At 45.8% G+C, this 26,446-nt stretch overlaps 1 protein-coding gene across 6 annotated transcripts in view; it reads left to right on the forward strand.

The window, feature by feature from the left end:
* Positions 1-4,745: 4,745 nt before the first annotated feature.
* Positions 4,746-26,446, forward strand: part of AUTS2 (activator of transcription and developmental regulator AUTS2) — a 1,106,846-nt gene continuing 1,085,145 nt past the window's right edge. For all 6 annotated transcript variants that reach the window (XM_084762546.1, XM_084762550.1, XM_084762548.1 and 3 more), the window contains exon 1: positions 4,746-6,503. In XM_084762546.1, coding sequence (XP_084618672.1) covers positions 6,195-6,503 — 309 coding nt within the window. In that variant the 5' untranslated portion in view covers positions 4,746-6,194. The remainder of the gene's footprint in view (positions 6,504-26,446) is intronic.

Below are 26,446 nucleotides of genomic sequence, written 5' to 3' on the forward strand. Positions count from 1 at the left end.
AATTAGTCCCACAAGATTGGCCAATGGCAAGCCTGTGATGGTGTTTCCTGGGTTAATTATTGATGTGGGAGCACCCAGTTCAGCATAGCCAGTCTCTGGGCTGGTGATTCCGGGTGCTATAAGTAGGCAGGCTGAGGAAGCCACAAGGAGCAAGGCAATAAGCAGCATTCCTTGATGGCCTTGGCCTCAGCATCCCTTCACCGCTCTGACGTCCCTGGATGATGGACTACAAGCTATAGATGAAATAAACCCTTGCCTTCCCAAGTTGCTTGTGGCCAAGGTGATTATCACGGCAATAGAAACCCTAACTAAAATACCATTCAAAATTCTTTCAACATCTACACAAAGGGTAGGGAGAGTGTACTAGTATAAATGAATGCCAATGATATGGTATACATTTCTCCCTAAGCACAGCCTAACAGAATCTCTTTACACTTTCTATTCTGTTCCATAACAGGCTTTAGAGTGAATAAGATGTTGAACAAGAAGCCTCAGTTTACTTTATGCAAAATAAATACTGTATAGTGAAATCTTTCTTTCTTTCTTTCTTTTTTTTTTCCAGACAGAGTTTCTGTGTGTAGCCCTGACTGTCCTGAAACCCGATTAGCAGAGGTAGGCAGATCTCTGAGTTCAAGATGAGTGACCACTGCCTTTCTTAAACTTAAAGCAAATTGGGCTGGAGAGAGGGCTCAGCTATTAAGGGCACTCACTATGCAAACATGAGGACCCAAAAATCTCAAGCATCTATGGAAAAAAGCTAACTGTGGTTGTGCCCACCTTTAATCTCAACCTTGTTGAGGACAGAGAAAGGAGAAAGCTGGGGCTTGCTGGCTGTCAGACTAACTTCAAGTTCAGTGAAAGATTCTGTCTCAAAGGAAGAAAAAAAAAATCAGACTGTGAGTGCCAAAGCAGGACACCTGACATTCCCCTCTGACCTTTCCATGCATTCAGAAGAGTGCATACCTGCATGTACATGTATGTACAACCTCCCCACATCCTTGTATATAAACACACACACACACACACACACACACACAAATAAAACGTATGAGAATTAATTGAGATACTGTCTTGATACCCTTGGAACAGTGCCCCAAGAACTACTTGCATAGCTTATTATGCAGTATTATTAATCATTCATTAGTGATCAAAACAGAGGAGATGGAGATTTAGAGACAAATAAGAGCAATATAACCCGTAAATAATTTTAATACTCTGACGGAAGAATATGATGAAATTCTGACCCCCCCCAAAGCCATTACCAATTCTAGAGAGCACTGCACTTGTACCCTGGAAAAAATCATTTAAACATTATCCCAAAATGCATTTGCAAATTACTCTTGCCAGAGGCAAGGTTCGTGGATACAGTATATTACAATCCACTCACCCCCCCCCCCAACTTAGACATTACTCTTTAAAGACATAACTGCCAAGGGCTACTCTGAAAAGTCACTAATACGATGCCTTTTATTATATTTGACAATTTCACACTTTTCTTAACCCAATCTCCAAAGTTTGGGAAAAGTGGACTCTATTTGTAATCTTAGTTCCTGGTTTCCTAGAGTCTTGTCAGCATCGAAGACAGCTTTTTACATCTGTCCTAGTCAGCTTCAGCTATCAATTTGACACAGCCCAGTCATCTGAGAGGGGTAGAAGTAGGGGTGTCTCAATTTGGGTACTGCCCAGATCTGACTGGTGGTTTGGTTTTTTGTTTTTTGTTTTTGTTTTTTCCAATTCTGTGGAGGAACTGGCTTATTTGGCTGACATGGGAGGGCCAGCCCTCTGTGGGTGGTACCATTCCAGGGCAGGTGATCCCCACACCTAGAAGAAAGAGAGTAGCCAGAGACCCAGCCAGTAAGCTGAATTCCTCCATGGTCTGGGTGCTAGGTTCCTGGTCCCCCCCCTTCCCTCAGTGCTAGAATGTGACCTGGAAGAGGTAACCCTAATAAACCCTTTGCTCCTCAAGTTATTTTCATTTAGCGGTTTTTGTTTGTTTTCATCACAGCAACAAAAAGAAAATTAGAACATCCTAAAAATAAAAAAATAAAAAAAAAACCTGAACCCTGAAAATGAGCTCAGGTCCAAGGCACTTGCCTCTCTATTTTGAGGAATTTGCTTGGTATCCTCAGCGTGTGTTACAGCCGCTGCAGGGAACAGCACCCTAGGAGCTAGCACAGGGACATTCAGCACAGACGTCTGAACTAATGTGACTACTCCAGGGGTAGCAATAGTCTGCCTAGGGAAGTAGTTGTGGAAGGTGGCAATCTGTTCCCAATAAATCCAGATATCACATATCACTATTCTCAAGAAAAAAAGAAAAAAGAAAAAGAAAAAGCACAGGATCTATTTTTAAAGATGCCATGTTTTCGGTAAGGCCTTGGGAGACTTGGAAGGGAACTTTTTGAACATTTCATTGAACTCCTTTGATTTACAAGATGAAAAAAAATTAGTCATTTGAAAGTCTTGCCTAAGGTTAAATGGTTTGTTCCCCTGGACAGAGATAAATAAAGCCTGTCTTATTTACACTCCACTTGATGTCTCCTTCTGTCCCCTTGTCTCTCACTATCCATATCTACCACTCATAGGCCGGAGTTGGGGTTCCTGAAACAGAGAAGTCGAAGTGTGACTCAAAAACAACATAATGAGAAACCAGCCAACGGAATCTGTTAAGACAAAGAAAAATCAAGCACTTCTCTGTTTGGGGTGCTACAGTGTTCCCAGAACCAACAGCTGTGAAGCCCTAATCCCTGTTGAATGGGAGAAAAAAAAATCCATCCATCCGAGAAACATTTAGTTTTTCTCTTCCACCTCTTCTGACCTTCCGGTGCTGTTACGTGCAGACTGGGATTCTAAACATGTAGAAATCGTGTACAAAGCATTGTAACACGGTGCCTGGCTCATTGCGAGCAATTAATGTCAGTTTGTTTTCTTTTCCTTCATGCCAAGTGTGGGCTGCTAGGGGTGAGGGGTGATGCACCATGGTGTTTATGTGCTTGGACAGAAAGCGAAGCGACTAAGAGGTTGCTGGAGAGAAGACTGTCAGTGAGTACAGATCAATTCCAAGTGCCCCGGAAAAACGCACAGCTATTTTATCCAGAAAGGCTGGTCGCTTTGGTTGATCGATTCTGGGCTGTAGTCAGCTCTTTAATACAACTTTTTATAAGCATCAGTTACACTGCGCTGGAAAACGTAGGGAAGCCACGTCTGCTCCACCCTCCTGCAGCTAACAGTAAGAGAAGCCTGCGGCGACGGGAGATTGCGGTTTGGCGCCTAAAGGGTCTTCAGACTCGGGCGCCCGAGCTACTCAGTCTCCTGCTCCAGGTTCAAGTTCGCGGTCTCTGGTTGCTCCAAAGTGAGATGAAAGATGCAGGCCGCGGGAGGGGGGTGTCACCCGGGGTTTAGGGGCTCTCGAGCAGTTGGTGGCGGGGTGTGTGTGTGTGTGTGTGTGTGTGAGAGAGAGAGAGAGAGAGAGAGAGAGAGAGAGAGAGAGAGAGAGAGAGAGAGAGAGAGAGAGAGAGAGAGAGAGAGAGAGAGAAGGAGGAGAGAGAGAAGAGAGAAGAGAGAGAGAGAGAGAGAGAGAGAGAGAAGAGAGAAGGAGGAGAGAGAGAAGAGAGAAGAGAGAGAAGAGGAGAGAGAGAGAGAGAGAGAGAGAGAGAGAAAGAGAGAAGAGAGAGAAGAGGAGAGAGAGAGAGAGAGAGAGAGAGAGAGAGAGAGAGAGAGAGAGAGAGTTTCCAACTCTTGCCTGTTGGCTGTCTTGGTGCACCTGGACACTGCACTAGGGCACCCCTTTTGCACCCCGGTCCTTCGTCCCCTAAAGTGCACCCTCTTTGGGTCCATGCTCTGCACCCCATCGTACCGCACGCACTTTTTGCACTCTGCGCAAGCGCGTGCGCGCAGGGAAAAAACACCTAGAGGTACTTCAGAGTAGTTAAACCAGCAAGAGCTTCAGGAGTGGAGGAGATTAGGGACTCCAGGAGCAAGTGTCCGGAGAAAGGTGCCCAGCACGCGTGCGCGCGAGAGTCCTCCGTGCATTTGGCGGGATGTCCCGGCAGCTTCCATGTCCTCGAGCTTCCCACTCCACGCGGGACCGTGGCCGACCCCTCCACACATACCCCACAGCCTCTGGAGACCCTTTCCGCCCCCAAGTGCGCAGGCCCGGCCGCCCCAGCGCGCATGCCCTGGGCTCGTGGAGCGGTGGCCAGCCCCTCAGCCTTTTTGCTTTCTACACACTCTACAACTAGGGGAGGGGGGCGGGTCACGTGACGGAGCCGGGCCCGAGGCGCGCGGGAGGAGGGGGGGGTGGGGGACGGGAACGCGCCTAGGAGACAGAGAGCGAGGCGCGAGGGGAGGGGCGTTTCTCGGGAGCGCGCGTCTAGTGGTGCAAGAGTGGAAGGGGCGGTCCTCGGGAGCGCGCCCTCGGCGTTGGGTGGGTAGGTGGGGGGGGGGGACTGGTGGTGGTGGTGAGGCGTGAGAGATTCTCGGGAGCTCGCGAAGGGGGAAGGGGCGACCCTCGGGAGCGCGCCGAGTGAGGCGTAAGGGGAGAACGGGGGAGGGGGCTGGCTCTCGGGAGCGCGTGGAGAGCCAGGAGGGCGGTCCTCGGGAGCGCGCGCAGAGCGAGGCGCGAAGAGGGCGGTCTTCCAGAGCGCTCGCCGGCGAGGGAGCAAGAGCGCGCGTGCTGGAGAGAGAGAGACGGCAAGCGGGCGGGCGCGGGGCTGGGCCGAGGCGGGCGGCGGCGGTGGGCCGGCCGGAGGGGGAGGAGCGGGCGCTGTGTGAGCAAGGCGGGCGGAGGATGAGGCCGTGCCCGGGCTCTGGCTGCAGCCGCCCGGGGACACGCCGTGCACCCTCGGGCTCCGGGCTCTGGCGGCGGCGGTTGTGGCAGCGTTAGCTGGGAGCGAGCGAGCGAGCGAGCGAGCGAGCGAGCGGCATCTCCTAGCGCTTCTTCTTCAGGCGGGGCGAGGAGAAGAAGAGGCGGCGGCGGCGGCACCACACCGGTGTATCTCGGGTTGGAGACTGCTCTTTGCTTTTCTCATTGACTGACTCACCCTTCTCCTTTATAATTTTTTTAAGAGGTGGAGTGACCTCTGGAACTGGAGATTTTGGAGGGGGGGGCACCTACAATTTGTGTGTGTGCGTGCGTGCATGTGTATGTGAGGAGGGGGTCGGTGGCACGCGCCAGGCTTTGCAATTCTTCTCTTCTTTCATCTTTTTCTCCTCCTCCCCCCCTCGAAGACAGAAAAAAAAAAAAAAAAGGAAAAAAAAATCTCACAACTGCTCCAGCGTCCTCCTCCTTCCCATTCCTCCTTTCCTCCGGCAACCTCTGTCTCCGCTCCTGATTGCGTGGTTATGTTCCCCTCTCTGGGGGGTCTCGCCCCTCTCCGCTCGCTCGCCAGCCCTGGCTTCCCTTGGATACATTTCTTAAAAAAAAAATTGGGAGCCCGGGAGTGAGTTTTTCAGCGAGGCTAGTGTTTGAGAGGGGAGGAGGTGTGGGGTGTTTTCCTGCACGAGGGGGCGGGTGAAGTTCATTGCCACCCACCCCTCACTTCACCGTGACCTTTTCGGACCTCGGATTTTCTTTTTCTTTTTTCTTTTTTCTTTTTTTTTTTTTTTCTTTAAATAATTTTGGAGGGTCTCTAGAGAAAGCGAGAAGCAAGGCGATTTCGGTGGTGGGGAGAGAGCATGGCCGCGGGGAGGGCTTCCCCAGTCTCTTGATCAAAGCATTCCGCTATTCTGATTTATTGCCTGCTTGGTGAGTTATTTTTCCCCCTTTCCTCTGTAAAGGAGACCTGTGTGTTCAGCCATTACTTTGCTCGGCGCTGTTCGCAGGCATCTCCGACCCTCGGTGCAGAGGGGAGCCCCTCACTTCGCCCTCTCGCTTCCCTGTCCCTCCCTCCCTGTCTCCCCGCCCCTTCCCCCCCTTTTTTTCTTTCTTTTTTTCCCCCTGCCCTCCCTTCTTGTTCTTCTTCTGGTTCTTTTTTTTTTTTCCCCCCTCCCAGCCGCCTTCTCCCCGGCGCCCTTCCTCGCGGCTGGAGGGAAAGCCCGTGCAGGAGGAGGGAGGGCTCGGTGTCAATTTTTTCTTCGTGTGTGTGTGTGTGTGTGTGTGTGTGTGTGTGTGTGTGTGTGTGTGTGGCCGCGGCCCGAGCTTGTGGCGCGCGGGTAGGCGAACGGGGAAGGTCCCCGGCGCGGTTAAAAGAACCATGGATGGCCCGACGCGGGGACATGGACTCCGGAAAAAGCGGAGGTCGCGATCACAGCGAGACCGGGAGAGACGCTCCCGGGCCGGGTTAGGAACCGGTGCAGCGGGGGGTGGAGGAACCGGCCGGACTCGGGCTCCTTCGCTGGCTTCATCGTCGGGCTCCGACAAGGAAGACAATGGAAAGCCCCCATCCTCCGCCCCGTCCCGGCCCAGACCCCCGCGGAGGAAGCGCAGAGAGTCCACCTCAGCCGAAGAGGACATCATTGATGGATTTGCCATGACCAGCTTTGTTACTTTTGAAGCGTTGGAGGTAAGGGGGGCGACCCTCTTTCCCGTTCCCCCCATGGTTTTCCTTTTATGCATGACACCCCCCCACTCGGCTGCACCCCCGTTTTCTTGCCTCCCTCGCCGCGCTCGAAGCTGTCTGTCTTGGCAGAGGTCTTATTGTTGGGTGTGGGGTTGTGTGTGTGTGTGTGTGTGTGTGTGTGTGTGTGTGTGTGTGTGTGTGTGAGCGTGCAGGGGGGGCAGCTGGGGGCAGATAGACAGCAAGGAGGGAATCGCCAAGCGGTGTGCCTGGTCTGGTCTTCTACTGGTTTCGTTCTTGTCCAGCTTGCCTTTCCCTTGCGCCCCCTTCCTGCACCCGCACCTCCCCCCACAGCAGATGGGTGGAAAGAAAGGGGTTCAGGCATCACAACAATGCGCCCCCCCTTTCTCCACGGATGGCTCTGCCCCCACTCCTTTCCTCCTCTTCTCCCTCCCCAATCATGGCTTCTTGGCTGGTGGAAGTCTGCTTGGGTTTGGGGCGCCTGTGGACGGATCTCTGTGTGCTTTCTACAGAGCCATATGTTCCCATGTGTGTGTGTGTGTGTCTGTGTGTCTGTGTGTGTGTCTGTCTGTCTGTCTATCTAGTATATACCCTTTCTGGATGCCCTGAGGACCAGAGGCTGATTGGGTTGTGTGGCTTTTTAGCACCCCCTCCCCTTTTTTGGTGAAGCTGGGGAAGGGGGCGTTTTCTCCTTGTTGGGAGAAAGGAGGGAGGGAGAAGAGGAAAGGATGAAATAGCCTTCTGTATCTTGCAAGGGGCTGTATTGCAGAAAGGGTTAATGACAGTATCCACACACACATACATTTGCATGGTGTGTGTGTGCGTATGTGTGTGTGTGTGTGTGTGTGTGTGTGTGTGTGTCCATGAGCAATTTAGTTGAAGGACAGAAGAAGGTACACCAGGGAGGGCTGGTAGTAGGCAAGAATAAAAACCTAGCTGGCTACTGAAGGGCTTGTCACCAATTGTTCCTTGCCTTTCCTTTTTGTATCCCCCCCAACCCCAATGATTGGCTTTGTGTGTGTGTGTGTTTGTGTGTGTCTGTGTGACTTTCTGTATTCCTAAGGCACCTGCAGGCAGTCTTGATTTTCAAATGCACATTTCCCTGCCTGATAAGAGGCTCCTGGTATGTGTGTGTGTGTGTGTGTGTGTGTGTGTGTGTGTTTGTATAGTTGTTGGTTGGAAGGAGCTGGAGGTCCAGGGGTCACAGAAAACTATCTTTGCCTGGGCAGATCTGATTTGGTGCTAGGAGATTGCCCATTGGTTTCTAGAAATATAACTGCTTTTTTTCCCCCTCTGTCTCCCTTTCCTCACCCTCAACACACACAACCACACACAGGAGGTTTTGAGGTTCTCCTGGGTTGGCCCAACACAAAACCAAGACTTGGTTTGTAGCCTTGCGCTGCACCTGACATAATGGTTTGAGGAAACTTTTCATCCTTCCTTTATTTACTTATTTATTTCCGTTTGCTGTTATTGTGATACTGTTTCAGAGGTGGCAAAGCAAGCTCTTTTTAATGAGAGCTCAAGCCTCACATGCACTTGACTGTGCAGGTTTGCGGTGTTGATTCCAGAAGTGTTTGGAGTTCAAGTTTGAGTTTTTTTTTTTTTTTTAATTTTTTAAAGGCAGCTTTCCTTGTCAGAGTGGTTCATTTCTGTAAAGTGCTTTTGATGGGGTTGACAGTGGTGGGTAGTGGCCAGTGGTTGAGGAGGAGTGTGTGTGGGGTGGGGGGGCCACAGGGGGGGGAGTGGGTGATGATAGTGCTATTGGTGATGACCAGAGATTTTGATGCTGGTACTTGGCGGGTTGATCATTGGTTTTAGAATTGGTGGTCTCTGGGCTCTTAAGTGTTGGTTTCACTATTTAGGAGGATGACTGCAACTGCGGTTTCTAACTTTGTGAAGGGATGGGTACTTCAGTGTGACCTCCTTTTTGCTTTAAACTGGGAGTTGAAATGGCATCATGTATCCTGCGAGCATGGCTGCCTGTGGTTGGTGAAGGAAAGAACTTGTAGAAGCTGCTTACAAGTGGCAAGAGAGCTCTGCTGGATGGCTCCTGTTGTGCTCTGCTGGATGGCCCCTCTTAGCAAGGGAGGGCACAGCGCTCTGTTTTCCTGTCGTTATTTCGTTATTAGAAGGCTGAGTAGAGATGGAAGTAAGTTGTACACTTGTTTTGTATTTTGTCTAAGTTTAACTTTTATCTTTTGGTAGAAAATGTGCCTGTTCCATTTTTTTTTAAAGCTTTTAGTTTTGGGGTGTTTTTTGTTTGTTTGTTTATTTGTTTTTAAATCTTTAAAGAAGACCAAGTTCAAAATGTACCTTGAATACCATACTTCTTTCTGTGGTGCAGTTTACTTCTCAGGCACTTTTCTAGATTTAAAACCAAGGTTAATTTGCTTAGCTAAATGCTATGATACTTTCATGTCTACCATAATATCACATACATTGTGGTGCATTGCTATAAAGGGTCTAAATTTTTTTTTAAAAAATGCTTAAAATTTTGTGTGATAACGTAGACAGTAGAATAAACTCCAGTGCACCCAACACACCCAGGCTTGACAACTAACAATTGACATCTTGCTTCTTCTGTTGTTCATTGAGCTCCCTCCCACCTTTTGGACCTGTTGTGATGGCATCTGTAAACACTTCTGTATAAGCCTCTGTAGTATATATAAACTACTCAGATGGCTTTAGAAATCCCCACTGTACCATTATCTCTCCACAGTAAATTAACAGTTCTGTAGGATTAAATATTCGGTCTGATCACATTCTCAGAGGCACAAAAATTTCAGAAAACCTGTTAATAAACCTGTTAAAACCATGCTTTGGGAGATTAAAAAAAAAGTCATATTTACCTTCTTTGCTGTGGGGTGGTGGTGGTGGTGGTGGTGAGCAGAACACAGAAATATTGGCTCGTTAGCACACTGTGTCTGTGTTGGTCAGAATCTAGTGACTGTTAGAGTCTCTAGCTTTCCACCACACTAAATTTGAAAGATTTGCTGAACTGTCACCAAGAAATGTGAAGGCTTATGAGGTAGTGGGCAATTAAACTACGAACTTGGATACAAATGTGTGTTAAGAGCATACATGTAAGTGTTAAAAATTGCCACCAATGCCAAGAGTTACCCTAAATACATACTTGTGTTTGTAAATGAAAATAACCTTTGCTGTGAATCACCATGGAACCATAGATACGGCTCAGATGGTTAGGCTTACAACTTACACCACTTCAGAGCCATTTCTGGCAGACTGGGATCATACACTTAGATTGTGTATCAACACACCAACTCTAAGCTTTTGTCCTCAGTGTCTTCTTGGTGGCTGTGATTTCCTTCCCTCTTTCCCTTCCTTCCTTCCTTCCTTCCCTCCTTCCTTCTTTCTTTCCTTCCTTCCTTCCTTCCTTCCTTCCTTCCTTCCTTCCCCTAAGGCACTCCTAAATGATAATGGAATATTTTGATGTAAATACTTCCATGCCAGCTATGGTTTTGCAGATACTAGACGAAAAGTAATAAACCTAATGCGGCCTGCAGTTTTATGCTTATTCTTTACAATCGTTGGATTTCTTTTCTTTCTTTCTTTCTTTCTTTCTTTTCTTTTCTTTTTTTTTTTTAATTTAAAAAGATGGGAAGCTCAGAGGGCAGTTTGGCATCTTCCGCGAGTTATAAGCAGTGAAACTGGCTGAGGTAGTTGGCATATTCTGCAGGGACACTTGTCTTGAGTAATTGTGCCCTGAAGTTCAAGTGTGTGATTACGAAGAGTCTCATGATAGAAGATAAGAGGGTAGGTGAGGAGGCTAAAGTTGAACGGTGTGTTCTCATTACACAGTTGAGAAGCACAAGTACCATTTAGAAACAGTATTGTGTGTTTGGGTATTCTTTGGATGTTAGGATGAGGGCGGATAACTCTAAATGTGTTGTTTGTTTTAGGTTTTGGGGGGTGGGGGAGGGGATGGGCAGGGCCTTGTTACATAGCACAGGCTAGCCTTACATATTCAATAAATCCTCCTGTTCCAGCCTCCAGTGTGCTGGCTTTCCTGGCTACGACACTTGGCAGTCCTTTTTTTTTTTTTCCAAACACAAAACAAGGACAAACCCAAAACAAAGTGGGATCTAGCAATCAAGTGTAAATGGGAAACGCCGTTACCCTGGTGTGCCAGCACGCACTGGTATACCAGCTATGGTGCTTTCCAGAATTCTGTATGTTTCTATTAGGAAGCCGTGAGTATTGAGCCTGAAAATTTGACTTTGCAAACCAGTTTTTCTCTGCCCCGCCTCCCCCTCCCCATTCCTCTTTTGTAACTTGGGAGTTCCTTTTTGTACAGCTGACCAAAGGGAAAGAAAGGTGACACTGGTAGACTTAGCAGACAAGGGCGCTCTTGGTGTTGTGGTGTTCTGAAAGAACGGGCAAGACTCATTCCTGCAGAGGATCAAATACAAGCTTTCCTGTGGCTGTCGCTTCCTGCTTCTGCCTCAAGGCTCGCCCACATATCGGTGCTCTTTTAAGTCTGTTATGTGCAGTTTGATACCTTTGCCTGTTAGGCCTAGTAGCTAGGCACCAGCAATTTAGTTTTGCAATTTCACTTACTACGTTTATCACGTCCCTTGTGCCACTCAGCTGGCATTTATGGAGTGCTCAGGATGTGCAGGGCAGTAGGAGATGAGAAGCCAGAAACCGTTTACAAGTGTCTTGAAAGCAGGTGTCTACCCGACCCCCTTATTTTAGCTCTGCAGGGGATTGAAGCCCAGGGCTTTGCATATGCTGACAACACAGTCTACTAACTGGTTCACATCCCTAGCTTTTTGAGAAGTCTTCCTGGAAAAGATGGGCCCTAGAAGGGTTTAGTGGTTGGTAGGTGGTGAAGGTTGGGGGAACTTTGTGAAGAAATACTGAAGGCAACACAGGAGGAAGGGCGCTAAGAAGACATTGGGCGCCAAATAGGCCAGGGGAAAGGACGGTAGGATGGGTCAGTAGTAGCAAAGACATTCTTGTTAGGAAACCAGGAGACTTGTATGAGCCTCCTTGGCACCTCACCTTCTTAAAGCGCCCTTGTCCTCCGATCTTCGTTAATGAAAAGATGGAGATTAGGTTATAGTGAGTGTGTGCAGGCTGGAAGGGAACATAGGTTTGTTTTTGTTTTTTGTTTTTTGGGTTTTTTTTGCAGTTTTCTCATAGATGATGTTTTATACTGAAGCAGAACGGTCATCTCTCAAATACGTCTTAGGACGACTTGTTCTGCCAGAATTAAAAAAAAAAAGTCTTTATTACATGAATGTGAATTTTGATTATCAGAGGAGGAGTGTGCCTTATCTCCTAAATCGCTCTGGCCACATGGCACATTGATTCTCAGCATTGTATCTGCCAGTCAGGATGGGGCATGGGTCAAGGTTTCAAAGAACCCATGCCAGATATTGGAGGCTGGTGATCTGTGTAGGGCGGGTGATTGGGCTGATGGTAGAAGGTGTAGAAAGTCAGTCCCAGAGGCTGTTGTATGGGAGGCTGAAGCAAGAATGGCAGGTGAGGTGTACATTATTAGTGGGGGAGATGTCCACTTCTTTTTCTGTTCCCCTTTCTGCCTCGGGTCAACAACTGTCTTCCTGATTTTTCCTAACCCCACCAAGAGGTAAGTATTGGTGATTGGTTCTCATTAATAGCTCTTTCCTAGTGGGACAGCTGCCTGGTTCTGATGACCAGCCAATGTGTTGTTTTATTTTCTCTTGGTCTCTTCTAGTTTCATATGCTTCTTCTTCTTCTTCTTCTTCTTCTTCTTCTTCTTCTTCTTCTTCTTCTTCTTCTTCTTCTTCTTCTTCTTCTTCTTTTTTTTAGCAACCTGGAAAAGGAGGTTGGGATGACCAAGGAAATTTGACATAGGTGTTAAAACAAAGGTTTCCGGTTAGCTGGCTCTTGGCTCGCAGTGGCACATGAAGTGGCAGCTCAGAGAGGGTCAGAGCATCTCTAGTACTGTCGCAGAGCCAGGGAAAGGCGTGCATCCGGTTTTCTTGCTTGTTTCACTTTCTGTCTTGCGAAGTTTGGCTGTGAGATTGCTGAAGGAGATCAAGTCCCAGCATTTCAGTTCTGAAAGTGTGCCTAGCTCCAGGATCTGGGGACTTCCTGAGTGACAGGGAAGAAAGGGAAGAGTGTGGATTGCGTGAGGGTATGTACTCAAGATTTTTACCATACTTACCAAACTTTTGTATTTCACTCTGTTTGGCAAAGCCTCACTGGAGGCGTCCTTATGGGAGTTTAAAGGCTGCAGTGGCGGGATGGTTCCCTGTGGTTCTTGTCACGAGTGGAGATCAACTGCTTTAGCTATTTTGGGCAAGATACAAATGAATTAGTAGTTTCAAAATAAATGAACCATGAAGTTAGTGAGTGGTTCTGAGGGAGGTATTCCCTTAATGCGTACTTGGGAAAAGTTTTAAACATGGAATTTTGGTGGCCTGAGTGTAGTCAGGTGGTAAAGTATTTGCCTATCATGTGCAAAGAAAGCTCTGGCTTCAGTCTCCCAGCAGCACTCCAAACAAAGCGTGTGATTGAGAGAGTTCAAAACAAAAACAAACCCAGAGTAATTCGTTGTGATTGAGATTCTGGGACACTTCTATGAAAAGCTATTTTTTATACTGTCAAAAGTAAATGGTGATTTTTTACTTTGAGAAAGTCCTTAAATGTAGAAAACCACTGTTGGGTTTAGCTACTGTGGAATAATAGTAAATAGCTAGGTGCTGAGGACTGAATATGGTTTGGAAGTCTTCCGATGAGACGGTTGATAGCCTTTCCTGATGAAAGGTGTGTGTGTGTGTGTGTGTGTGTGTGTGTGTGTGTTGGGGGTGCTGAGTGTGCACTGGTGTGTGGGGTGCTGAGGGTGAATTGCAGTCTTTGTAACAGATGTATGTTTACAGTATATTAACTGTAGTTTCAAAGTCTATTGAAACGAAGAAGCGACCATCTCTTTAATGCTTCACCTGCGTTCCAGGCTTGATATGCTTGTAGACTGAGGGAAACCACCTGATAAAGGGACAGCAATATCTTGATGACAATCTGGAAGGTTGAAGTAGATTCAAAACTCTGTTGAAAATTAGAAAGAAAGCTGCAGTAGTTAGAGGAAAAAATTGAGTGTGGGGAAGCTGACATACAGCTTGGGGAGGTACTGTTAGCTAAGGCAGTCGTCCTTCTGCTACATAAGCTTGAGCTGTCCTGTGAATGCAGATCTCGTGCCCACCCCCTTCAGCTAGAAGTGGGGGACTCAGAATCTGAGGGGGGCTCTAAGATGTGTGTCGTCGTCTTTCCCTATGTCACGCCAGTTATTTCTTTACATTCTTTGACTCTGCAGAACAAGGGGTGGCTTCTTGTTTTTGTTTTTGTTTTTGTTTTGTGTGTGTGTGTGTGTGTTTTCATGTCCTGGTATCAGTCAGTACCACTGCAGGAAGTCACAAAGAACAGGCCCTTTTCTGTTTGTTTGTTTGGTTGGTTTTTGCTTTGTTTTGTCTCCTATTGCTTTTAGAAACTGCGGATGGGAGTGAGTGGTTTTATATCACCTGACAGCTTTTGCTGTGTTAGCGCAGGCTTCTGTGTCTGTCCAGTTTAAGTCTCCAGTTCCGTGTGTTCTTAAGGGGACCTGGGCTTTGAACTGACATGAAATGCTTATTTCTTCCACATGCTCATTCCAGGGTCCAGTTTCATTACCCACCACCAACCCGCTCCCTACCTCCCTGCGCGCAGCTTTCTTCCCCTTACCCAGAGAGTTACCAAAAGCAGGGATACAGAAGATAAAACTGGAGGCGTTTGGGGGGGGGGGCGGTTTGTGACTGGAAGGTCAGAACTGTAGCATTTTTCGTTCTTTGGGCATTGACAATTTGAGGAAATCTGGAATTATTAACTCTGGGTTAGAGAATGCTAATACTGCCTGTGATTGCTCAGTCCGTATTTAATGGTAGAGTCTGCTCAAACTAGTACATGCTGAATAAGCACCATACTTATTGAATATTTTACCGTCGTTTTGGCTTGGTGCTGTACTTCACAGTGGCAACTGTTCTTGGTGTCAGAACCTTGGTGAAAACCTGGGTGCAGTAGAAATTAGAGCCGTAGAGAAAGAGAAAGTTTATAGTGTACGTGAGTGACAGTAATGGGTAGTAAGGGTGAGGATTAAATTTCACCCAAAGAGCTTCTTTGTAAAAGTACTCTATAGTAGCTAGTAACCGGACCACCACCTACACCCAGACTGTGACCCTTGACCCTTGGTTACGTGAGTGACTGAGTGAGGTCTGATGACTTCCAACCGGAGGAGCTGAATTTTGAATCCTAAAATAAACCATTTCCAGGGTCGAGTTGTAGTGGTCAGTGAGAGAGGCCATTTTCCTCGTTGTTCCTTTGCTTACCCTTTGCAGCTACAAAGCAGCCCTTAGGTTAGGTGTTCGTAGTTTCTGACAGCTGTGATGTTTTGGAGCTTAAAGGACGTGTGGCACCATCACCCAGGACTGCAGCTCTCCCTCAGTTGTTACCGTGAAATATTGGCTTTCTCATCTTCCTCCTCTTTTCCCTTCTTTTTTTTTCCCCTTCTCTTCCTTCTTCCTCTCTCCCTTCTTCCTACTACCTTGTTTGTCAGAGACAGGATCTCACCACGTGGCCCCCAGCAAGTCTGTAACTCATTATGTAGAGCGAATTGGCCTCAGACTCATACAGATTCACTTGACTCTGCCTCTCAAGTGCGGGGGGGGGGGGTGGGGTGGGGGGGGAGGGGTCAGAGGTGTGCGGCATCATTCCTTGTCTTGTTTTCTTCTTTCTTTTTCTTCTTTTTTTTTTTTTCCGTGTCTTTGTTCGTTTGCCGCCCCCCCCCCCTTGGCTAAAGGTTGCTAATTAAGCATCCTTTCTCAAGCCATTTCCCATAGATAAAAATGAAGGGGGAATAAAAATGAAGGGGGATACAAGAAAATGAGGATTGTAAAGACAATCGCCTGCCATTAGAGTATCGCCTGGTTCTTGTTTGTTGAAGGGAATGACAGCGGCTTCTGCTCATTTCCTCTACAGTTGACAACAACAGTAAAGATCTTTGAGTTGTACTATTCTAAGAAACGCTCCACTGTATTTTAAGTGAAAGTTAGCTTTTTTATAGGGTATAAGAGGGAGACAAGAAGCCGATGACTGTGTGTGTAAATTCCTTACTTCTTGTTACAGTGCTCTCTGCGGTTACTTGAGAAAATTAGTTTTTAAGATTAATGTGCCCAGTCTTTGGGAGAGATTATCCTAAAATTAGGACCCAAACTTCTCCCTAGTAGCCTTGGGATCCATTTCCCATCCACATCTGGAGGCTGTGCCACTTTCGAAGCCACCATCTTGGTGTTCTTTGCACAGACGTTGTGGCTGGTGGTGCAGTTCTTTCTGCCTCTCATTTTGCAAATGGAAACAGCTCTCAGGGATTAACTGATCTGTTCCAGATAAGACTGCCAGTTAGAGGCCCCAACTGTTACCCAGTGAAACAAGGAGACTGTTTTCCCTTAGTGCTTGTGAGCGCAAGGAGTGGGGATTATGGAAGAAACTCCTGGTTTTTTTTTGTTTTTGTTTTTTTTGTTTTTGTTTTTTTTTTTTTAAGTCAGGGCCTCTTGTAGCCCCAGCCAGCCTTGAAGTTTCTGTGTAGTCTAGGATAACCTTGAACTCCTGATCTGCTTGTATCTGCTTTGAGTTCTGGCATGACAGGTGCGCACCACCAGCCCTAGTTTATACACTGTTAGAGATTGAGCCCAGGACTCCGTGCCTGCTAAGTAAACACTCTGCCAACTAAGGTATCCGTAACCCAGGAGAAAGACTTTAAAAATAAAAATCAGGAAGAACACCCATGGAACGTCCTGGTTTTTTCCTTAATAATGTTCTGTTGGTTATTTACTATCAAGAACCTTTAAAAGCACTCTTTCTGCATCCCACATAGAGTATATCACTGTGAGATTTGTTGCCCTTTTCTATACATATATTGTTTTAAAACCCCTTTCCACCCTTCTGTAATGAAAGCATTGGGGGGAAAAACTATTACAGTGATACTATAAGACTTCTCGTTCTTGATTGTCCGGTGCAAAGATAATTACTTGTATTTAAGATATTATTTTGGCCTACTTAACATTTTTTTTTTTGGAGTGGAGATTAAGTTACTTTCTTCAGAATGGTAACCTGGGGGGAATTGAGAGCAATTTCGTCAATACTGACAGCAGCATATGCGCAACAGGAGCACTTTGGCATGTATTTGAGGTGAAGATTCAAACTTTCTCCTGGAGGACTGAAAATGCAAGATTCACATGGCGCTCTGGCTAGGGGGCTTCTTGTCTGCTGATTGCCCAAGGAGGAAATACATAACAACTGTTTGTCATGCGTATATGCTTATAACCATTCATATGATGAAAAGAAGTTTTCATGGGGTTGTAATAACACATCAGGATGGATGTAATTAAAACAGAAGCAGATTGACACCCTGAATTAAGTGCAGACCAGAATCCAGGATACCCTACGCCTTGCCCCTTTCTTATTTGCTGCAGGCGCAGTCAGCCAGATATGCAAATAAAAAGACATTGATGAATCTCTCTGGGTGTGCATGTGGTTGCAGAGAGCCCAACTATTTTTATTAATCTTTTACCAAGCATTGTTTAGATTTGCAGCAGTGATGGAACATATTAATTTGGCAGGCCAAATAGCCTAGGACCAGAATGTAGGGAAATAATAAGAGGAAGACATGATTGATAGGTTGTCCCATAAATAACACATGTGACTGACAAAGGGGCTGAGTAATCTCTAGATCTGCGCTTAATGCCATTAATGGAGTTGTTAAGCCAGGATGTTCGAGTCTGAACTTCAATCACAGAGGCCTTGCCTCCCATTTAAAAATGCGGCCTATCTCTAGTCCTGCTCCCTTTACTGTTCTGTTGACAAAATTGGAATAAATCGAATTTTTTGTTAAGTTGGAGCCAATGTCAGGGGGAAATCTTGCTATGAAAACCGAGTCCTTTTTACCAAGCATACTACTCCTTCTCTCTCAGGGAAGCTCGGATTTTTGGTAGTCCTGTGTTGCTGTGACAAGACACCCTGTCCGAAACCAACTGGAGACTGGAGAAATGGCTCAGCCGCTAAAGGCTAAAATGTCAAAGGGCAACTTAGAGGAGGAAAGGATTCACTTAGCTTACACTTCCAGGTTACGCTCCGTCACCAGGGAGGTCGCGGTGGCAATCAAGAGCAGAGAGAAGCTAGCACATGCAGGCTACCCGCTTGCTGTTACTCAGCTAGCTTTCTTTATAACTCTCTTCTCCACTCAGGACCACCAGCCTAGGGAATGCCGTTGCCCATATTCGAGGCGAGCCTTCCTACAGTTCATCCTGATCTGGATCATTCCTCAGTTGAGGGAACAGGAGGAAAATATTATTCCAGGGTGGTTCTAAGTTGTGGCAAGTTGATAGTTAAAAAACAAACAAACAAACAAACAAACAAAAAACAAAAACAAACAAAGCACAGAGTAACCATGGGGGCCCTGAAGAGATGGCTCAGTGGTTAAGAGTGATGGCTGGTCTCTCGGGAATCCAATTTCCCAGTGCTCCTTTCCCACACCTCATAACTTCCTGCGAACCCCAGCTACAGAGGACAGGACGCCTGTGGTCTCTCAAAGCACCTGTGCACACATGCACATACCCAGACACATACACGTAATTAAATGTGACAAAACCAAATCTACTTAAAGACAAACAAGCAAACAAAATGACCAGCCGTCACATCATGTCCTATCTTCATGTGTTCCCTGTCTTGCTCCCCGGAAGGAAGTGACTTGACTCGTGAACGAGTTTCTTTTTCCTGTTCTGGTTTCCTGCCTTACTTTGGTCTTGAATTCGCCCTTGCTGTTCAGGTCTCAGAGCCTTGGCTTTCAGGCGCACGCTAAGGAGGGCTTGTGGCTGTGAATACGGAATATGATTTCCATATCTGCTCCACTGGGGCATCCAGGCATGTCATAACCACTTCAGAGTCATGACTGTACAGAGACACCCTAGCTGTAAATTTTCTATGTGACAGTCCAGTTTTCAAATTGTAGGCATGCCAAAAGTAGGGCTGTATTGTTATTAGGAAAGTCTAGGACATCTGTTAAATCTTGTTAAACAGGGGATGGAAATGCTCTAATCGAAAATGTCTAATTATGCCCTCTCAACTGAAGGAAATGTCCTTTACTGAATTTTTGGAATTGGTATAAATGGAAGAAGCTGGCCTCTAGAAGAACTGTAATGTAAATTTACTCTATTAAGGAAAAATTGCCCTTAACCGAGGCAGCATAAGGGTTTCATTTTATCAATTTGCTTTTACACTGTGTCTCCAAGAAAAAAAAAAGTACTCTTAGAAATTGTCTACCCCAGCACGAAGCTCTTGTTTTTCTTCTCCCTCTCACTCCCAAAGCCTAGGAGGCCCCCAGAGGGAGTGTTTAATTCCCAGATGTGAGCCTCAGAGGATGTGTGGTGGCTGAGAGCTACCTGGTGGAGAGAGCGGATGATAATTGCAGGTGAGAGAGGCAAAGGGGGTAATTCAGCCACCGTGCTGGGAGGCGAGATTTCACCCTTGAGTGTTGAAACCTGCTCAGTCAGACAGCCGTGTTTAATTTAAAACGTTTCATTAGTCTAACACCGAGGTGGACCAGCGTACCAGGTGACCTCCTGCGCAAGGAAAACATTGGTTTAAAAATATTAAAGTATGTCGTTTGAAAGGTGTCTTATGTAATATCTGAAAGAATCACCTAGATATGTCTCTCTTGAGCACTAATTAGATAATTTAAAGTGTGTGTGTGTGTGTGTGTGTGTGTGTGTGTGTGTGTGTGTGTGTGTGTGTCCCCTTGCTTGAATGTGTACACAGAGGTTAAGAGGACAAGTGGCAGAAGTCACTTCTCTCTTTCCACCATGTGTATCCTAGGGATGGAACTCAGGTCCTCGAGCTTGGCAGCAAGTACCTTTACCCACCGCCTCACTGCTCCCTGTCTTTTTGATCTGTATTTCAAACTATGATGAATTAATTTAACCAAACTATTATCTGCGTTCAGAATCACAGATGATATCAGTAATAGTATTAGTGACACCGTATTCCTGATAATCTGGATATTTTGCACATGGATCAAGTCAGAGAGTTGTATTTAACCTTTTTTTTTTTCCCCTTCACCTTTCTGACATGCTTTTCTCATGGATTGAGATCTTGGGGCCTAGTCTAAAGGAATCTTTGAAGTGTTGACTGTGACAAGTTACTCTTTGTGTTTTCTTTGGGAGCCAGCGGGAAGTTCAAGTGCTACTTGTTTTTCCCTGGGACTTTTCTGTGTGTTGTAATGGCTTACTGGGAGTTAGAGAGCCAGCAGTTTCTCCCTGTATTTCTAGTGTATTGTTTCATTTCTCTATGCTCTCTGTGTTTAGCCACTGTGCTCTCCCTACGTAAGTCCTTTAAGAGATATTTTAAAGCCCTTAAAATTGTTGCTTTCTCTACTCAGTAATCCACGTAAAGTAGGCACTCGGACGGTGCTTATTTACTGTTGACCTGTTTTTTAACCAAAAAAACAAAACAAAACAAACAAACAAAAAAGACCACACACACACAAACAAAGAACCCAGCTTGAAAAGACAATGCTTGAAAAAGGAGCCTCAGTAGCGCTAGCTCTGTGCCAGGACCTGTGCTTCCAGTTTCACATACACTGTGCCCTAGAACAGTGCTGTGAACAAAGAAACGATGTCTGCTTTACAGTTGACACAACTAAAGCGTAGAGGTTGTCAGCAGTTTATAGCAGACTTGAAGGCTTGGGCTCCCCACTCTACTACACTCATTAAAAAAAAAGAGAGAGACTCATTTTGTGAGTACCTCAAGTGGGTCTTGGTAGAGACCACATTTTTTTTTTTCTCTTTCTCTCTTACTGTTGATAAAAAGTATCCTGGTTCAGCCTGGTCTACAAAGCAAGTCCAGGATAGTCAAGGCTACACATAGAAACCTTGTCTCAAAAAAAAAAAAAAAATTCTGGTTATAAAGGATTTTCTATGTATAATAATAGGATTCAGGGTCGGGCAAGTACCATACCTAATTGTTCCGGGAAGTTGTTTCCTTTCTGTCTTCGTGTCTGCCTCTTGCCATTCTCACCTGCTTACTGAGCTAAGGATGGAATCCAGGGCCTACTGTATGCTAGGAAAGCCCTGGGCCACTGGCCATCCCATTTTCTTTTTAAACTCTGAAACTTGTGGGCTGGGGATATAGCTCAGCTGATAGAGTACTCAGCTGCATTCAGAAGACCCTGGTTTAGATGCACATAAGGTGACGTGAGAGTATACACGGTAATCTTAAGTACTCTGAAGGTGGAGGCAGGGGGTTGAAGTACAGTGTCATCCTTAGCTGCATAGCAAGTTTAAGGTCAGCCCGGGGTACATGAGATTCACACAAACCATCAGTAAAGGCCACAATCTTAGAGTGAGTGACTGCTTCCTCAGTTTGCCTGTAATCTAGTTAGTGGCGTTATTCCGTCTCTGTTTCATTCAGGTTTTGTGTGCACTAAAATCTAGTCTTATCTTAAATAACATCATCAGGTAGGTATTACGTCTTCCCAAGAGCAAGAGGTCAGGTTCTTGAGCTTGAGGACGCTATGTGACTAAACCATTGCACCTTCTCACGTCACCGACAAGACATAAAACAACCCTGTCCTAAAACAACCCTCTTTAACAGACTGAGATCGGAGAAGGAGCCGGTAGCCTGTCTTGGCTTTCTGTGCGTATAAACTTATTTTACTAACAGCTGCCTGTGTTATTTGGTCTGCTTTTAAACTACTGTAGGAAGTGGCACTTACTTCTCTTGGGAAGATAGTCCACAATAAAAGAGGATCTTATTACTGGTGCTAGGTTTTATTTTATTTTATTTATTTATTTTTAAACTACAGACACTCCATTCTTCCCTCCTGAAAGACGGGTGCTAAATAGCTCTTTGCTTTTCTTGATATCTATTTCTGGAAGATACCTGGTGACGGAGTCCATTATTTCCTTGCCATTGTTTCCTTTCATTATTCTAAGCACATTTTCAAATTGTTCTCTCTCCACCCAGTAGAGGTTTGTTTATACTACAAAGAGTATGCTAATGACTCTGGCTGTTAGATTGATTCTTATGGAAATCCCAACTGCATTTAAAGTACTGTACATTATTGAGAATTCCCCCTCCCTCTGCTCTCCTGGGCTAGAAAGCGCTTCCACACGGTTCACTTTCTAGGACTAAAGGATTCACACCTGACTAACGACCATCAGGTTGGGGACAGGTATAGTCCACATCATCCTCGCCTCATCCTTCTCACCGGGCCTGAATTTTCAGGAGAGTATTTCTCTTCGACAAAGAGAACCTGTTTCTTCTGTCCATGTTCCCTGACTGGCTGTCTCATGCCTCTCTCCAGCTACTTCAGTAAGAAAATTTATCCGTTTTCCACATCTAAAATGGGAAAACAGTGGAATTACTTCTTTAGACATTGGAGTTGCAGGGGATACCCAAGCCAACCCAGGCCCCCTGAAATTTAACTACTATCAAAATCTGGTATAATAAGAGCCATACCTTTAGGTCCAGGCTTTAAAGATGATTTCATACCCTTTGATTTTATATATGTACAAACCACAAATTCTGTCTCTCCTCTACAGTTTGACTCAGATTTAAAACTGTGAATTCTTTTGCTTTGCTTCATGCCCTTCTTAGATTCTCCTGGGGATGTGTCCAATTAAGGAAACTGTGAAGATGAGCAGCGGAGATGGGTGTCACGCTCTCTTAGGGCAGTGGACATTCTCTGAATGTAGATGAGCATGGCGTCGCATTGTGTAGATTTCCACATCTGCCACCCATATTTCAGATGCACTTTTATTTCATTTAGTATGTCGTACCTGGGATTAGGAACAGAGAGAAATATGTACACTTGTCCTGATTGGAAATTATGTTGTTGAAACACAGCCCATATGGCCATTGTAAAATGGTTACTACTGCATATAATTGCCTTCCTAACAATGTGCCTTGTCGCTACCTCCATTTTCCAAGAAGTGCCCCCCCCCACTCCCGTAGCATGCTGACAGCAACAGCATCGTTAGAAAACATGACATGCAAACACACTCTGTCGTCTTTAGTTTAAGGATTAGATTACAGTGTCAGAGGATAGGTCAGCGTGCTTTGTATCCCCAGCTTGTTTGGATCAGCTTACTGCTAGCCTGGGTGACAGATTTGCAGAGGTCCTGTTTACTTGTTTTCTGAACATATTTTATAGCTTTGCTGCAATTATGAGTAGGATGGTGCCTTGAGAGTGTTTCATCCAGTTGTTCATGTCTTGTGTAGAGGTTATTTTTCTGGGGTACTCCCTCAGCGTCTATTTTCTTGAACAGAAAGCAGGTCGATGTAAGGATGATTTTATTTGGGGTCATTTAGATGAGAGTGGAAGGAGAAAGGGGTGTGGAGTGGAGAGAGAGACAGAGAGACAGAGACAGAGAGAGACAGAGACAGAGAGAGACAGAGACAGAGAGACACTAAATAGTGTAATATGAGAGACAGAGACAGACAGACACACTAAATAGTATAATGAGAGAGAGAGAGAGAGACAGACACACTAAATAGTATAATGTGTGTGTGTGTGTGTGAGAGAGAGAGAGAGAGAGAGAGACAGACAGACAGACACACTAAGTAGTATAATGTGAAGACCATGAGGCACCTGCCATATGTTGGAACTTATCCATGCATAGTGCATGTCTACACATGGCTCTCAACTGTGCTTCCATACATACCACTTCCTTCTTCTTAAAAGGAGTGAGTGAGTGAGAGAGACCGTGGAGAGGATTCCCACATGCAGGGTTCAGAGGACAACCTTCACGTCATTATTCTTCACCTTCCACCTTGTTTGAGACCCAGCCTTCTTGTTGTTTTTCTGCTGTGTAAACCAGGGCGGGTGGCCTGAGAGCTGGGGTTGTCCTGTCTCTGCCTTCCGTCTCCTGGTAGTAACGCTGGGGTTATAGACGCTTGTGCTGTGCGTTTAGCTTTTAAACGGGGATCAGGGGATCAGGGGATCAGGGGATCTGAACTCAGGCTCTCAAGCTTCTGTGGTGAGCACTTCACACATCAACCCATCTCTCAGGTCTCCCTCCAGGAATGAGTTATTTATAGTACAGAGAGGGCCGGTGTCAGATCCTAGAGAGATGGATGTGATGATACGGGCTGTGGAATGATAAAGGTGCACCAAGCCTGTTGGTCGCCGTGGATACGTTAGGGATACAGCAGCTATGGGGTGTGGTCTGCTTCCAGTTTTCAGCATCTGTCTGGGAGCTGCCAAGGCAGTAGGAGGTAGGACAGCAGAATGAGGTCTTTCATCAAATCTAGTTTCTCTCCTTGGAGCCTCACGGAAGTAGTGGGACACTCGAGACATTCTGGCTGGTCTTAGACATTGGAGGTTGTCTTAGGCAGTGGTGTTAGCTGTGGGGTATCCCTCTAGAGGAGCGTTATTTTAACTTGTTTTCTAAATGAGGGTGAGAGTCTTTGGGAAGAAGGAAAAACTTGTCTGGATTATTTTTATTTTGTTACTACTTTTTTTGTTTTGTTTTTTTGGGGTTTTTTGTTTGTTTGTTTTTTGTTTTTTTGTTTTTGTTTTTAAGACAGGGTTTCTCTGTGTAGCCTTGGCTGTCCTAGACTAGCTTTGTAGAACAGGTTGGCCTCGAACTCACAGCGATCCTCCTGCCTCTGCCTCCCAAGTGCTAGGATTAAAGGTGTGCGCCACCACATATGGCTGGTCATTCTAATTTATTTTTAAAATTAAGTGCAAGGGTATTTTGCCTGCATGCTTGTCTGTGCACTGCTTGCGTGCCTGGTGCCAGAGGAAGGCAGCAGAGAGTACTGGATCCCCTAGGAACTGGAGCTTATGTGGGTGCTGGGAATCGAACCCCGGACCTTTGGGAAAGCAGTAAGTGTTCTTAAACCACTGAGCCATCTCTCTTAGCCCCTAGATTATGTTTCTTATTCTGAGGGTTTGGGTTACAAGTGATTTCAGTGACGTTTTCTTTAGAAGAAGTTAAACGTGGGGCACTAGACTTGGCAAGGACTTTGGGAACTGGTTGAATTTTATGTTGTCAGTTAAGTTTCAGGCTTTGGGAAGCTGCAGAAGAGAAAAAAAATGACATTTGATTCTTTGTGCAGTAGAATCTCCTAATCTCCCTTCATGCTTAGTAAATTTGAGGAAAAGAAGAGCAGGAAGTGAAAGTCTGTAGGGCTCTCCTCTGGGCAAGGCTATTAGGTTATTTTCATTGAGAAGACTTAATTAGAAGTGAGGCTTACATCTGTCTGAGCCTTTCACAGCAGGCAGGGAAACTGGGTGCCCATGAATACCCCTGCTACCATGAATAGAGGGAATGCCCGCAAGGTGAGGTTTTTGAGTCAATCAAATGGATAATGGGAAGAAAACAAAAAGTTGGAATTAATTAGTGGGAAAAGTTCTTAAAGCTTTTGGCTTAAATGTAGACAGCAATGGGCAGAATTTCCTCTCTGGATCTTCATTCAGACGGGGTGGGTTTTTTGCTGTTGTTGTCCATGGTGTGTGTATGTCTGTGTGTAGGTCAGAGGCCAACATGAGCTTCCCTTTCTCAAGACTACCTTTGGGCACAGTGACTTTGACTTTCACCTAGAATTGGCTGATAGAACCGGACTGGCTAGCCAGGTACCCCGGGGATCCCCCAGTTTCCACCACCCCCAGTACTGGGATTGCAAGTATGCTCACTCAGCTTTTGAACATATGAGATTGGACTCAGGTCCCCATGCTTGCAAGGCAAGCACTCTACCATCGGAGCCGTCTTCCAAGCTTTGGACATGGCTATTGACCAAAGAGGAACGCCAAACCTAACAAAAAACAAACAAACAAACAACAACAACAAAAGCAAGAAGATGTTTTTTGTTGTTTTGTTTTTTTTTTTTAATCAGCTTTTGGGTTCCCAAAGTAGCTTTTAAATCCAGGATATGATAAAAGAGAGGATGCCAACCCCCTTGTTTTCATGATTTAAAGCAGAGGTTCTCAACCTGTGGGTACAGGCCCCCTCCCCCCTACCTGAGGTAACATATCAGATAATTGCATTAAGATTCATAACAGTAGGAAAAATACAGTTATGAAGTAGCAACTGAATAATTTTATAGTTGGCGGGGTGTCACCACAACTTGAGGGTTGCAGCCTTAGGAAGGTCAAGAACCTACTGATTTAGAGGCATGAACGTATTCTGTTTTTCTAGTTCAGGCTTCCCCAGTGGGTTTAGAAATATCTGACTCCTAAGGGACTGTGTATGCAGGAGAATGGAGCCCCGCACCAGTACCAACACCGGAATCATCAGTCCAGGGGATAAGGGAAGGAGTCTCGGGGATTCATGGAAGAGAGGATTACACCAGAATTCACCTTAGAACTAAAGATCCGCTTCCTCTTTGATCATGAGGAATAGAGCATGAAAGCATGTGGCCGTCTTTTCTCTTTGCCCTCAGCCCAGAGTAGATGCATGTATGCTAATAGCAAGCAAGGATAGATGAATGCTTGCTGAGGACCGGGTATCACTCTAAGTGCTAATTTCAACCCGTGTCATCCTCCACACTGAATTCATGTTTATAGGAAAAGAAACAGGTTACAAAGTTTACACCTGATGTAAAAGGTGCCTGGCATGTTGCTTGGGTCCATACATTTTGGCTACAGAGCTTGATTTGAATGCTTACACTCAATTTAAAATGAATTTAAAATGATGTAAAACCTGAAAAGGTTTTGTGATTAAAACCAATTACTAAGGCTTTACCCGCAGTTTGCCCTGGATTTAAAGGTGGCAACACACTTTAGGTTGGTTCTGTATTGCAGACAAGAAGACACACCTAGAAAATGAGGTTCTCTAACAGCTGTGGGTGACCTGGGGAGTCACTGGTAGAGGTAGGGCACAGAGGCTAGG

The sequence above is a fragment of the Acomys minous genome, assembly GCF_964271855.1.
Source record: "Acomys minous genome assembly, chromosome: 16".
NCBI classification, from domain to species: domain Eukaryota; kingdom Metazoa; phylum Chordata; class Mammalia; order Rodentia; family Muridae; genus Acomys; species Acomys minous.